General features: G+C 51.4%; 1 protein-coding gene across 10 annotated transcripts in view; it reads left to right on the top strand.

Annotated features, from left to right (window-relative positions):
* Positions 1-13,905, top strand: part of MIGA2 (mitoguardin 2) — a 28,062-nt gene that overhangs the window by 9,704 nt on the left and 4,453 nt on the right. For 6 of the 10 annotated variants that reach the window (XM_055082498.1, XM_055082497.1, XM_055082496.1 and 3 more), the window contains 5 exons: positions 2,956-3,073; positions 4,078-4,178; positions 4,794-4,909; positions 5,841-5,940; positions 6,094-6,180. In XM_055082498.1, coding sequence (XP_054938473.1) covers positions 2,956-3,073; positions 4,078-4,178; positions 4,794-4,909; positions 5,841-5,940; positions 6,094-6,180 — 522 coding nt within the window. The remainder of the gene's footprint in view (positions 1-2,955; positions 3,074-4,077; positions 4,179-4,793; positions 4,910-5,840; positions 5,941-6,093; positions 6,181-13,905) is intronic. The other 4 variants (XM_028484234.2, XM_028484229.1, XM_028484228.1 and 1 more) reach the window with 1 other exon arrangement.

The following is a 13,905-nucleotide window of genomic DNA, read 5'->3' as shown; positions in this document are numbered from 1 at the left end:
CCCCTGCATCGGCAGGCGGACTCTCAACCACTGCACCACCAGGGAAGCCCAATATATATATTTTTTAAACTTCATCTTTTTTTTTTTTAATTTATTTATTTTATTTTTAAATTTATTTTTGGCTGCGTTGGGTCTTTGTTGCTGCAGGCGAGCTTTCTCTAGTTGCGGCGAGCGGGGGCTACTCTTCATTGCGGTGGCTTCTCTTGTTGTGGAGCACGGGCTCCAGAGCGCAGGCTCAGTAGTTGTGGCGCACGGGCTTAGTTGCTCTGTGGCATGTGGGACCTTCCTGGACCAGGGCTCGAACCTGTGTCCCCTGCACCAGCAGGCGGATTCCCAACCGCTGCGCCACCAGGGAAGCCCTCCACTATATTTTATTAAGTGAAAAAAGCAAGATAGAGAATGTGTATAGTGACCCATGTGTACATTTTTTTCTATTGAGATGTAGTTGATGTGTAGCATTATGTAAGTTACAGCTATATAACATAGTGATTCATGACCCATGTGTACGTTTTATTTATTTATTTTATTGAAGTATAGTTGGTTTACAATGTTGTACTAATTTCTGCTGATGTGTACATTTTTAAAAAGACATCCATCCTTGCCTACATATGCCTGTTGGTAACTGCTGGCGCGTATGTGCACTTTTACTTCCCTCTGGACAGATAACACAAGAGATTTTTTTTTAAGTATTTATTTATTTATTTATTTATTTGTATATCTCTGGCTGCATCGGGTCTTAGTTGTGGCATGTGGGATCTTTCGTTGTGGCACTCGGGCTTCTCTTTAGTTGTGGCTCGAGGGCTCAGTAGTTGTGGCGTCGTGGGCTTAGTTGCCCCGCAACATGTGGGATCTCAGTTCCCTGACCAGGGATTGAACCCGTGTCCCCTGCATTGGAAGGTGGATTCTTAACCACTGGACCACCAGGGAAGTCCCCACAGGAGATTGTTAACAGTGATCTATGAGGAGAGGGTCTGCAGGGAAAGGAGGAGAAGGCTTTTCTTGTACTTTTTTTGTCGATGTTTTTTCTCATTCTGGGGGGTCTTTCCTTTTTTTTTGGCCGCACCGCACGGCTTGCAGGATCTGAGTTACCCAACCAGGGATCGAACCCGTGCCACCTGCATTGGAAGTGCAGAGTCCTAACCACTGGATGGCCATGGAATTCCCAATCTTTTCACTTTCTTGACGGTGTCCTTTGAAAGACAAAGGTTTTTAATTTTGATGAAGTTCAGTGTATCTAATTTTTCTTTTGTCACTTGTGTCGTATGTAAGAAACCATTCTTTAACCCAAGGTGGCTTCCCAGAGAAAGAGCTGGCAGATCTGCCAAAGCTACAAGGCTCTGCTGGCCACACTGAGCGGCGTTGCTGAGCAAGATGGCCAGCAGGTCTGGGGTCCCATGGGCTCCGCCAGGCTCTAGCTGGGTGCGCTGGGCCACATAACCTCCTTGAGTTTTCTCTGTGAAGTGCGGTCATGGCAATCTCTGCCTCAAGGAAGCCGTGAGGCTGAACAGCGAGTTGCCGGTCCAGGGCTAGCGCTTAGTGAAAGGCAGCCATTACAATCTTACTGTCCCCCTCTGAGTGCTTCCGCCTCTTTCTCCCAGTGGCCTGAGGCCCCAGTTGGCCATTGTCTCCTCCCCAGGGTCTGGTTACGTGTACTTGCAGGATCTGGCAGCCTCTGTGGAAAACAGAGTCAGGCCTGCCCACGCCTGGCCCCTTGGCCCAGAAGCTCCTGGGTTCAGAGGAGCAGTGCCCCCGTCTTCCCACACCCTGGTCTGGAGGCCAAGGGCAGTGAGGAGGTCACTGAGGCCACAGGCTGTGGTGCCAGGGGTGCGATGCCTTCCCAAGTGCACACGGTTAATAGGAACAGTGGGGTTGAACCCAGCTCTTTCTGGGCTCCTAACTGCCCTCTGATTATAGTAGCCAACACTTACTGGCCATCACCACGGGCCAGTCTTGTAGGAAGTACTTTATATGCCTTATTTCATTCACGTTTTCCCTAAAATCCTAGGAAGTAGGTTCTCTTACCTCAGTTGACAGATAAGAAAACCGAGGCTGAGAATGAGGGAGTTATTTACTCAAGGTCACACAGCTCGGAACTGGTGGCGCCAAGGTCTGGACCAGGTCTGCTCGGGTCTAGAGCAGCGCTGTTCAGTAGGAGGCCATGTATCTTATTTAAAATTTTCTGGAGACCACGTTAAAAAGCAAAAGGAAATGGGTGAAATGACTTTTTAAATTTTATTTATTTATTTTTGGCTGCGCTGGGTCTTCATTGCTGCGTGCGGGCCTTCTCTAGTTGCAGCGAGCAGGGGCTACTCTTCGTTGCGGTGCACGGGCTTCTCATTGCGGTGGCTTCTCTTGTTGCAGAGCATGGGCTCTAGGCGCGCGGGCTTCAGTAGTTGTGGCACGCGGGCTCAGTAGTTGTGGCACGTGGGCTCTAGAGCGCAGGCTCAGTAATGTGGCGCACGGGCTTCGTTGCTCCACGGCATGTGGGATCTTCCAGGACCAGGGTTCAAATATGTGTCCCCTGCATTGGCAGGTGGATTCTCAACCACTGCGCCACCAGGGAAGCCCTGAAATGACTTAGTAATATATTTTCTATAATCTAGTATATCCAAAATATTATCATTTCAACATGTAATCAAGATGAAAAATCACTGAGGTATTTCACGTTCTTGTAGTCTCGGGGTTTTTTTTGCGGGGGGATGCTAAGTGTTTGAAATTGGTGTGTATTTATGCTTATGGCCCATGTCAGGTGGGACTGCCGAGTTTCAAGTGTGCACTGGCCGTGCGTTGCTGGTGGCTCCTGTGTGGGGCAGCTCAGTCCAGACCTGCGCTTGCTGCTGGGCCTCAGAGCTGTCCCGTTTCCCCGGGGGCTGGGGCCCCATCCTGGTGAAGGAAGGGGCCTTTGGCGTGGGGAGCTTGGGGGGCCTGGGTTGACCGTCATTGTTTTACCCACAGCCAGAGTCACAGCGAAGAGAGTTTGCGGAGAAGCTGGAGTCCCTGCTGCACCGGGCCTACCACCTGCAGGAGGAGTTCGGGTCCACCTTCCCGGCCGACAACATGCTGCTGGACCTCGGTGAGCGGGGCCAGGGCGCAGGATCCCCAGGGCCCACCACCTCATCCGATCAGTGCCTCCCTGCACAGACGGGGAAACTGAGGCCCCACAGGCAGGAACGGAGTTGGAATGAGGTCCCGGGAGTCCCTGGCCGGTGTGCCTTGCCCCATCCCCTTGGGAGCAGGCCTTGGGGCTTGTATGTCAACATCCCCCCTGCCGGCTGTTCCAGGTGTTTGCTTTGAGCCGTATTCTGCGGGCACCGGGTGGGCGGAGGGTGGCTCACGTGGAGATTAGCCCGAAGCAGGCCACGGGGCTGAGAACACACGTGCCGTTGCCCTGCCCATCGAGGTCAGGGGGCGTGCCATCACTGAGATGGAATGAAATTATTCAGCCAAGCAGCCAATGTTCTCCTAGTGCCTGCTGCGTGCCAGACCCTGTGTGGTGACTGTGACCCCCCAGGGCCCTTCCCTGAGTGCTGTCCACCCCCGGGGGGGATCATCGTACTCCTGAGTGTCGGGCTCCCTGGCTCTACCAGTGGTGACACGGGCCCAGTGAAGGCTGGCCAGGGTGACAGATCTTCCACTTCTGTCCCCGTCAGAGCAGTCCCACTTCCTCTGGCCTCCCCGTGTGACAGAGAAGGCTGGTGGGGCATTCAGGGCCGTGAACCTTTCCTAAGTCCCTTTGAGTGTCCAGACCCCCTCGCCTTTGAGCGGTTGGGGATGGAAGTGCTGAGTGAGTGGCCCTTTGGTATCAGAGGCTGTTTCAGCTTGTCAGAGAAGGGGAGCAACTTGCCCAGGGCCACACAGCACAGCACAGCCTGCCCTCAGAGCTCAGGGCCCATAGGCCTCAGGGCCAGGCAGTGTGGACGTGGCAGGTCCCCTGACGTGAGCGCAGGTCCCCTGACGTGAGCCACCATCAGCGTCATTCGTCCGGAATCGGGTGTTGGGAGGCTTGGTGTACGTTTAGCTTGAAGCTCGGTGATCTCCTGAGTCTCAGCTCAGCCCCTGCTTTCCGTCTCTGCTCAGAGCGGACCCTCATACTGCCCCTGACCGAGGGCTCGCTGCATCTGCGGGCGGACCGTGAGGACAGCCTGACCTCGGAGGATTCCTTCTTCTCCGCCCCCGAGGTGACGCGGGTGGGGGTGTGGCTGCGGGGAGAGGGGTGAAGGCCAGGGCTCCCGCGCGGCTCCTTGGCGGGCGAGCACTGGGTTGTGGGAAAGCGAAGGCGTTTCCTCTGATGGGAGAAGAATCTGGAGGTCGCCAAATGCTGCTCCCCGGGGGACTTTTCAGTGTTGCTGGAACGGGGAGCCTGAGAAACCAGGGGTCGTAGGTCCTATGAGTGAGGGCAGGGGTCCCCGTCCCCAGCGGCTGCAGCCCACGCCAGCCTCTCCCTTCTCCAGACCGAGTGCTCATTGCTTGGTTAGTTTCCTGACATGGCCACGCGTGCCAGGCGGCTGTCCTCTCCTGGGCTGGGAGGACACGGGTGTGTGTCCCGTAGATGGTCCCTTTGGGAAGGGCACCCGGTGATGGGGACGCTGAGAGCCAGAGTAGGACTCGAACCCGGGCCTCTGCCCTCGGCCAGCACTCCCGCTGAGGCCAGCACTCCCGCTAACGTCCCTCTGAAGCGCTGGCCCCTAGCGCGTCCTCTGCCAGAAGTCCCCTGGGCAGGTGTCCTTGACCCACCCCAAGGCTCCGCCCCCGCCCGCCAATGCTGCTGACACAGGCTTCCACCCTCCCCCCAGCTCTTTGAGTCCCTGCAGGTCGGAGATTACCCGAGCCCACTCTCCAGGCCTGCCGCCGCCTACGAGGAGGCCCTGCAGCTGGTGAAGGAGGGCAGAGTGCCCTGCCGGACCCTCAGGTGAGCCTGGGGGGAAGGAGGCAGGTGCGGGGGCCGCGGTCCCCTTGGAGGAGGCTGGGGAAGCCAGCAGGGCTTGGTGGGGACCCAGTTGAGCCAGGCCGAGGGTGGGATGGTCTGGCCGTGGCTCCTGCCCCAGCTTCGGAGACCCTCGGATGGCCCCGGTACAAGACAGGCAGGCCTAGGGTTGACGATCGCAGTAACTAATTAATATAAGTAATTAAAATAACAATTATTCGTACCCGTTCTAAGTTCTCAGAGGGGTCCAGTCACGGAAGCACGGTGGGCGCTGTCCCCAAGCCCTGTGTTCTGACACACTCCTTTAAGGAGCCCTCCAGAAGCCAGGCTTTGGAGACAGACAGACCCCGGTTCTCTCCAGGTCTCGCTACTTTGTAGCGTGTGGCCCTGCACAAGTCTCCTGACTTCTCTTAGCCTCAGTCTTCTCCTGTGTGGTATATTTAGGGCTCTTATCCACCTTAAGTTAATTGTTCTGTATGATGGTCATGACTCCCAGATTTTAGTGTGTGTGTTTAAAGTTCACTGACTGAAAATGGCCAAAAGCCCCAGCTGAAGCCTTGGGGATTTGGATAAAGTGCCCAGATCAGGGCATCTCTAGCTGCCCCAGAAAGCCCTGCCCTGGCCTTGGGAGCAATTTGGCCATTTTGGTCCTTTGCTAGAGAGGGTCCTTTGCTGGTTGGGGCCTAAAGGAGGCCGAGGTCAGCCCGACCCCCAGTGACCACACCTGCCAGGGGCGCCCAGTGCCATCGAGGCAGCCCGTCCTCAGGGAGCATCCTGTCAGCCCCTTCCTTGGATCTGGGGGAAACTGAGGCCTAGAGGGGGGCAGCCACCTGCCCGAGGTCACACTACCAGGTAGAGGCAGGGCCACCCAGGGCTCCACCCTGACCCCACGGGGGTGTCGCCGGCTGGGGCCCAGGTGCTGTGACTCTGCGCTTCCCCTCAGGACAGAACTGCTGGGCTGCTACAGTGACCAGGACTTTCTGGCCAAGCTGCATTGTGTGCGGCAAGCCTTCGAGGTGGGTGCAGCCCCGGGCGCGATGGGGGGATGGGGGCAGTCAAGCAGGCTCCTCTGCGCAGATGGCCACCTGCCCAGCCCACGGTGCTGCCCTGTCCACGGCTTTGGGGGGCCGCCAGCCTGTCAGCTCACCTCCTCCCTCCTCACTCCTTAGGGCCTCCTGGAGGACAAGAGTCACCAGTTTTTCTTCGGGGAGGTTGGCCGGCAGATGGTGACGGGTCTGATGACCAAGGCTGAGAAGGTAGCAGGGAGTGGGGGGCTCTCTTTTCCGCTCTTCTTCCCCCTGCGTTGTTTGGGTTTTTTTTTTATCTTTCTAACTTTTATTTAGTTCTGTTAAAAAAAAAAAAAGAAAAAGAAAACACCCAATCTAAAATCGAGCTGACGAGCTCTGACTTCATCCTGCAGGCCATAGGAGAGCAGGGAAAGAGTTGGGTTTTTTTTTTGCTCCCTGTGCTAATTCTGAAAAATTGGATCTGTCTTGCCTGTTATTTCTGATCACAACATGACACAGTTTTACAAAGTTCGCCGATTATGAGACGCAAACCGTACAGGGTCTCCGGGAACCCTACTTGCCAGGGGGAACCACTGCGCACAATCTGATACATGTTCCTCCTACGCCGTTCCATAGACTCTAATCTTTGAATATTGTAATGTAACTTCCAAAGCTTGGTTTGTGTTCTGTGGGCTATTCTGCAGCCTTATTTTGTTCTGTAAGAGTCCATCTCGTCCATCTTTCCGTGTCAGTAGATGGACCAGTTGTGTAGTATTCTGTCGGGCGGGTCGGCTCTGGTTAATCTGGTCCTCCCGGGGACGGACATTTGGGTTGTGTCTGACTTTTCCAGCATCACAGACACCGCTATTATACTCAGTCTGTTTATAATCAGACCTCTTTAGGTACCTGTGGGATTTTCTGTGGGGCAAAGCCCAGCTGTGGCAAGCCTGCGTCTTGGGCACAGATGTTTCGAAGGCTGGCAGATCTTGCCAGTTTACCCCCCGAAATGCCTTAACAACTCGAGCCCCTGCCAGCAGTATAAGGCTGTGTCTCCTTACATCTTGGCCAATACTGGATATCAGTACAGGCGTACCTCATTTCATTGTGTGTGTTTTGGCTTTATTGTGCTTTGCAGTTGTTTAGAAGTTGAAGGTTTGTGGCAACCCTGTGTCGAGTAGGTCTGTTGGTGCCATTTTTCCAACAGCATTGGCTCACTTCATGTGTCTGTCACAGTCTGGTAATTCTCGCCATTTTTCAAACTTTTTTATCATTATTGTATCTGTTATGGTGATCAGTGATCTTTGATGTTACCGTTGTGATTTTTTTTATTTTTAATTTTTATTGCAGTATGGTTGCTTTACAATGTTGTGTTAGCCCCACTGCACAACAAAATGAATCAGCCAGACACAGAGAGATATCCCCTCCCTTTGGACTTCCCTCCCATTTAGGTCACCACAGTGCCTTAGGTAGAGTTCCCTGAGCTATACAGCATGTTCCCATCAGCTGTCTATTTTATACATAGTATCAATAATGTATATGTGTCAATCCCAGTCTCCCAGTTCCTCCCACCTCCCCCTTTCCCCCTTGGTATCCGTACATTTGTTCTCTACATCTGTGTCTCTATTTCTGCTTTGCAAATAAGATCATCTATACCATCTTTCTAGATTCCACATATTTGCATTATTATACGATATTTGCTTTTCTCTTTCGGACTTACTTCACTCTGTGTGACACTCTCTAGGTCCATCCACGTCCATTGTAGTTGTTTTGGGGTGCCACAAACCGCACCCATACAGGACAGCGAACTTAATCAATAAATGTTGGGTGTGTTCTGACTGCTCCACCGACTGGCTTTCCCCTGTCTCTCTCCCCCTCCTTGGCCTCCTATTCCCTGAGACACCACAGTATTGAAATTAGGCCGATTCATAACCCTACAGTGACCTCTAAGTTTTCAAATAAAAGGCAGAGTCGCATGTCTCTCACTTTAAATCAGAAGCTAGAAATGGTTAAGCTTAGTGAGGAGGGCATGTTGAAAGCTGAGACAGGCCAAAAGCTAGGCCTCTTGGGCCAAACAGCCAAGCTGTGAACGCAGAGGAACAGTTTTGAAGGCAATTAAGTGAACACATGACAGTGAACCTGAATGATAAGAAAGCAAAACAGCCTTATTGTTGATACAGAGAAAGTTCGAGTGGTCTGGATAGAAGATCAGACCAGCCACAACATTCCCTTAAACCAAAGCCTCATCCAGAGCAAGGCCCTAACTCTCTTCAATTCTGTGAAGGCTGAGAGAGACGAGGAAACTGCAGAAGGAAAGTTTGAAGCTGACAGAGGTTGGCTCATGAGGTTTAAGGAGAGAAGCCGTCTCATAACATGAAAGTACAAGGTGAGACAGTTAAGTGTGGATGAATTAATGAAGGTGCTACACTAAACAACAGATCTTCGATGCAGACGAAATAGCCTTCTATTGGAAGATGTCATCTAGGACTTGCATTGCTCGAGTGGAGAATTCAATGCCCGGCTTCAGAAGACAGCCTGACTCTCTTGTCAGGGGCGAATGCAGATAGCGACTTGAAACCGAAGCCGGCGCTCATTGGCCATTCCCCAAACCCTAGGGCCCTTAAGAATTATGCTAAATCTACCCTGCCTGTGCCCTGTGAATGGAACAGCAAAGCCTGGACGACAGCACATCGGTTTACCACATGGTTTACTGTTGAGACCCACTGCTCAGAAAAAAAGATTCCTTTTAAAATATTACTGCTCATTGACAATGCAGCTGGTCACCCAAGGTGGATGGAGATGTACAACGAGATTCATGTTTTCATGCCTGCTAACACAACATCCGTCCTGTAGCCCATGGATCAAAGAATCATTTTTGACTTTCAAGTCTTATTATTTAAGAAATACCTTTTGTAAGGTTACAGCTGCCAGAGATAGTGGTTCCTCTGGTGGATCTGGGCAGAGTAAATTGAAAACCTTCTGGAAAGGATTCACCATTTCAGTTGCCATTAAGAACACTGGTGATTTTCGTGGGAAGAAGTCAAAATATCGACATTAACGAGAGTTTGGAAGAAGTTGATTTCAGCCCTCCTGGATGACTTTGAGGGGTTCAAGACTTCAGTGGAGGAAGTAACTGCATGTGTGGTGGAAATAGCAGAACTAGAATGAGAAGTGGAGCCTGAAGATGTGACTGAATTGCTGCAAGCTCATGATAAGACTTGAATGGATGAGGAGTTGCTTCTTATGGATGAGCAAAGAGAGTGGTTTCTCAAGATGGAATCTACTCCTGGTGAAGATGCTGTGAAGATTGTTGAAATGACAACAAAGGATTTAGAATATTACGTACACATAGTTGATGAAGCAGCAACAGGGTTTGAGAGTATCGACTCCAATTTTGAAAGAAGTTCTGTGGGTAAAATGCTATCAAACAGCATCGCACGCTACAGAGAAATCGTTTGTGAAAGGAAGAGTCAATAGAAGTGGCAAACTTCATTGTTGTCTTTCTTTTTCTTTTTAAAAATTAATTAATTAATTAATTAATTTTTTTGTTTGTGTTTGGTCTTTGTTGCTGTGCGCGGGCTTTTCTCTAGTTGTGAGCGGGGGCTACTCTTCATTGCGGTGTGCCGGCTTCTCATTGCGGTGGCTTCTCTTGTTGCGGAGCGTGGGCTCCAGGCGCACGGGCTTCAGTAGTTGTGGCACGCGGGCTCAGTAGTTGTGGCTCGCGGGCTCTAGATTGCAGGCTCAGTAGTTGTGGCGCACAGGCTTAGTTGCTCCGCGGCATGTGGGATCCTCCCGGACCAGGGCTCGAGCCCATGTCCCCTGCATTGGCAGGCGGATTCTTAACCACTGCGCTACCAGGGAAGCCCCACTGTTGTCTTATTTTAAGAAATTGCCTCAGCCATCCCAGCCTTCAGCAGCTACCACCCTGATCAGTCAGCAGCCATCAACATCGAGGCAGGACCTTCCACCAACACAAAGATTATGACTCACCAATGGCTCAGATGATGGTTAGTGTTTTTTAGCAATAAAGCATTTTGGAATTAAGGTACGTACATCGTCTTATTAGACATAATGCCATTGCACACTTAATACACTACAGTATAGTATAAACGTAACGTTTATACACACTGGGAAACCAAAAAAATTCACGCAGCTCGCTTTATTGAGATATTCACTGTGTTGGGGTGGTGTGGAACCAGACCTGCAGTATCAACGAGGTCGGCCTGTAATTTTTTTTTTTTAATATTTATTTTGTATGTATTTATTTATTTGGCGGCACTGGGTCTTAGTTGCGGCAGGCGGGCTCCTTAGTTGTGGCTGCAGGGCTCCTTAGTTGTGGCATGTGAATTCTTAGTTGCGGCATGCATGTGGGATCTAGTTCCCTGATCGGGGATTGAACCTGGACCCCCTGCATTGGGAGCGTGGAATCTTAACCACTGCACCACCAGGGAAGTCCCTGTAATCTTTTTTTTTTTTTTTTTAACATCTTTATTGGAGTATAACTGTTTTACAATGGTGTGTTAGTTTCTGCTTTACAACAAAGTGAATCAGTTATACATATACATGTGTTCCCATATCTCTTCCCTCTTGCGTCTCCCTCCCTCCCACCCCTCTAGGTGGTCACAAACCACCCAGCTGATCTCCCTGTGCCATGCGGCTGCTTCCCACTAGCTATCCACCCTACGTTTGGTCGTGTATATATGTCCATGCCACTCTCTCACTTCGTCACAGCTTCCTGTAATCTTTTTAATCTTTGTTTCATCCATTACTTTATGTTTCTTAGATTATTAATAAGGTTGCATACATTCTCATGTTTATTTGGCCGCTTGTGTTTCTTTTTTTTTTTTGATGGGTTTGAGCAAAGCTCTTGAACCCGCCTCTCTCCTCTTGAGCCCTTCCTCCTCATGGGCTGGGGGTAATGTGAGGTAATGGTTCTGAAATGTCACCTCTGACACGTCACCCAACTGCTTAAAACCCACCCTCGCTCCCATTGCCCTTGGTGTAAAGACCAAGCTCTGCTCTGTGGCCTCAGGGCTTCTGGTGCTCACAGACTTCCTCCCTGATCTGGCCTCTGCAGATGCCGGTCGCTCAGCACCTGGAACACTGTTCCTCAACTCTTTTTGTTGTCGTTAGTTACTTTGTCGTAAAATACACACATAAGAGTATCAAGGGCTTCCCTGGTGGCGCAGTGGTTGAGAATCCGCCTGCTGATGCAGGGGACACGGGTTCGTGCCCCGGTCCGGGAAGATCCCACATGCCGCGGTGTGCCACAACTACTGAAGCCCCCGCGCCTAGAGCCCGTGCTCCACAACAAGAGAAGCCACTGCAATGAGAAGCCTGCACACCACAACGAAGAGCAGCCCCCGCTTGCTGCAACTAGAGAAAGCCCGCGTGCAGCTACAAAGACCCAACGCAGCCAAAAATAAGTAAATTTTTTTTAAAAAGTAGGATTTAATGAATGGAAAGATGAACCCCTGTGTACCAGCCCCTAGGGTAGAAGGTGGAACACATACCAGTATCCTGAAGTGCCTGTCCCACTCCCTCCTTCTCTTCCTTGGTCACCTGCCTTCTGAGTCCCAGCTCTTTCCCCAGGAGAACTTCACCTGACTTGTCCCCTGGGTCCCAAGAGCCCTTGGGCTCATCCTGTCCAGTATGGCCCCATCACCCTGCATCGTCCTCACTCCTACGAGGGCCAGAAGCCCTGCTCTCCTGGCACAGGTGTGTGCCCAGCCCAGGGCCTGGCACAGGGCAGCTGCTCCATAAACGTGAAAACCGTTGGCTCTTGGTATCCATGGGTTCCACATCCGCAGGTTCTGCATCTGTGGGTCCAACCAACCTCAGACTGAAAATACTAAAAAAAAAAAAAAATCCAGAAAATTCCAAAAAGCAAAACTTGGATTTGCCACGCACCAGCAAATTATTTATTTAGCATTTACATTGTACTAGGTGTTATAAGTAATCTAGAGATGATTTAAGGTGCAGGGGAGGATGTGCTTAGGTTATATGCAAATACTGTGCCCTTTTACATAAGGGACTTGAGCATCTACATTTTGGTATCTGCATAGGTCCTGGACCTAATCTTTTGCAGATTCTGAGGGACAACTCATTATCCTCCCAGCAGCTGCCGTTTACCGAGCGTCACAGCAAGCCTGGTGCTTCACTCACATTTCGTCACCTCCGGTAGCTCATTTGATCCTGATGTCTCTCTATGCTCGGCCGAAAAGGAAACTGAGCCTGGGGAGGTAGAGGGCCTTGCCCGGGCACTAAGCAAGGGGAGGGTGGAGCCGGGATTGGAACCCCAGTCAGCCTGAGCCCAGCCATGCCCTTAGCCTGTTCTTTGTGGCCTCCCCAGGAGGGTGAAAGGACGAACAAGTGAAGAAGGGCAAGTGAGGCTACAGCGGGTGTCAGGGGCTTTAGCGGACGGCCGATTTCTGTGGCTACTCCCAGAAGGGCCCGGAGCCTCGGCTTTTTTCTCTGCAGCCTCTGCCCCACTACAGGACTTGGCTTGATTTTATTTATTTTTTTATTATTTATTTATTTATTGGCTGCATTGGGTCTTCGTTGCTGCATACGGGCTTCTCATTGTGGTGGTTTCTCTTGTTGCGGAGCCCGGGCTTTAGGTGCGCAGGCTTCAGGAGTTGTGGCGTGTGGGCTCAGTCACTGTGGCTCGAAGGCTCAGTAGTTGTGGCTCGGGGGCTCTAGAGCACAGTCTCAGTAGTTGTGGCACACAGGCTTAGTTGCTCCGTGGCACGTCATGTGGGATCTTCCTGGACCAGGGATTGAACCCCTGTCCCCTGCATTGGCAGGCGGATTCTTAACCACTGCACCACCAGGGAAGTCCTTGGCTCGATTTTGATTAAGAAATCAAGAAGAGGCTCGGCTGGCTATCTAGCAGTTCTTGAGCGCCAGACCCCACTCCCAGCCCTGGACTGAGTGGTAACTGACAGCCCTGTCAGGTTTTTCCAGGCAGCAGAGCTGAGGTGGCCTCCGTCTGGGAAGACGCCAGCCCGTGCACGCACCCAGGCTCTGGAATTGTGGAATCAGGCCGCCTCCTTGCTATGCCTGGGGCCAGACATGAAGCCTCCCCAAGCCTCAGTCCCCTACTGTGTAAATGGGCCTATCCTGGGGACGTCATGAGCTGATGCCAGCGGCCATCAAAAGTGTCCGCAAGGGCCAGCCCTCATCTTCAGCCTCGTTGTCAACTCTTACATATGAGGAAACTGAAGCTCGGGGAGGTTAAGGCACAGCCCAGGGTCATCCTAGCAAATTCTCTTTAAAACTTAATGAGAATAGTTTTTAAAAAGATTATAAAAATGGGAGTTCCCTGGCGGCCTAGTGGTTAGGATTCCAGGCTTTCACTGCCATGGCCCGGGTTCAATGCCCGGTCAGGGAACTAAGATCTGGCAAGCCGTGTGGCATGGCAAAAAAAAAAAAGAAAGAAAGAAAAGATTATAAAAATGACTCGTGCTAATTGTAGAAAAAACTAAGATGATGCAAAAAGAAAGAAAAATTGTCCCCAATGCCACCCTGTTCACATCTTGGTGAACATCCATCCAATGCCCCCTCTGCCTGTGGTTCTTATAAATGGCATCAACCTGCCCCTGCTGCTCTGTGTCAGTTCCACTCTGCCAGGCTCTTGGGCACATCAATGATCTGAAGCCTCAGGATTCATATCTGTAAAGTGGGCACAATATTGGAGCATCCCTCATAGGACTGTATGAATTAAATGAGTTGATCCACGGTAGATCAGCCCTGGCACGTACCAGCTTTCCACGTCCGTGAACTAACCTGTGTCTGCAAACGGTGTCGTAAGCCCCAGCTAAGCGTCCCGGTCCCAGAGAGTGAAGAATTCCTCCTGTGTGCTGACCGTCTCCGTTCCTGGCAGCATTAGTCCTATACACTATTTCTTGCCTGATTGTGTTACATGAACGAGCTTATTGACTCCCCCAGAGTAGCCCCAGGTGTGGGGCTGCAGCT

The sequence above is a fragment of the Physeter macrocephalus genome, unplaced genomic scaffold, assembly GCF_002837175.3.
Source record: "Physeter macrocephalus isolate SW-GA unplaced genomic scaffold, ASM283717v5 random_148, whole genome shotgun sequence".
In the NCBI taxonomy this organism is placed as follows: Eukaryota; Metazoa; Chordata; class Mammalia; order Artiodactyla; family Physeteridae; genus Physeter; species Physeter macrocephalus.
Note: the sequence above shows the minus strand (reverse complement) of the source record. Positions and strands in the feature narration are given on the sequence as shown.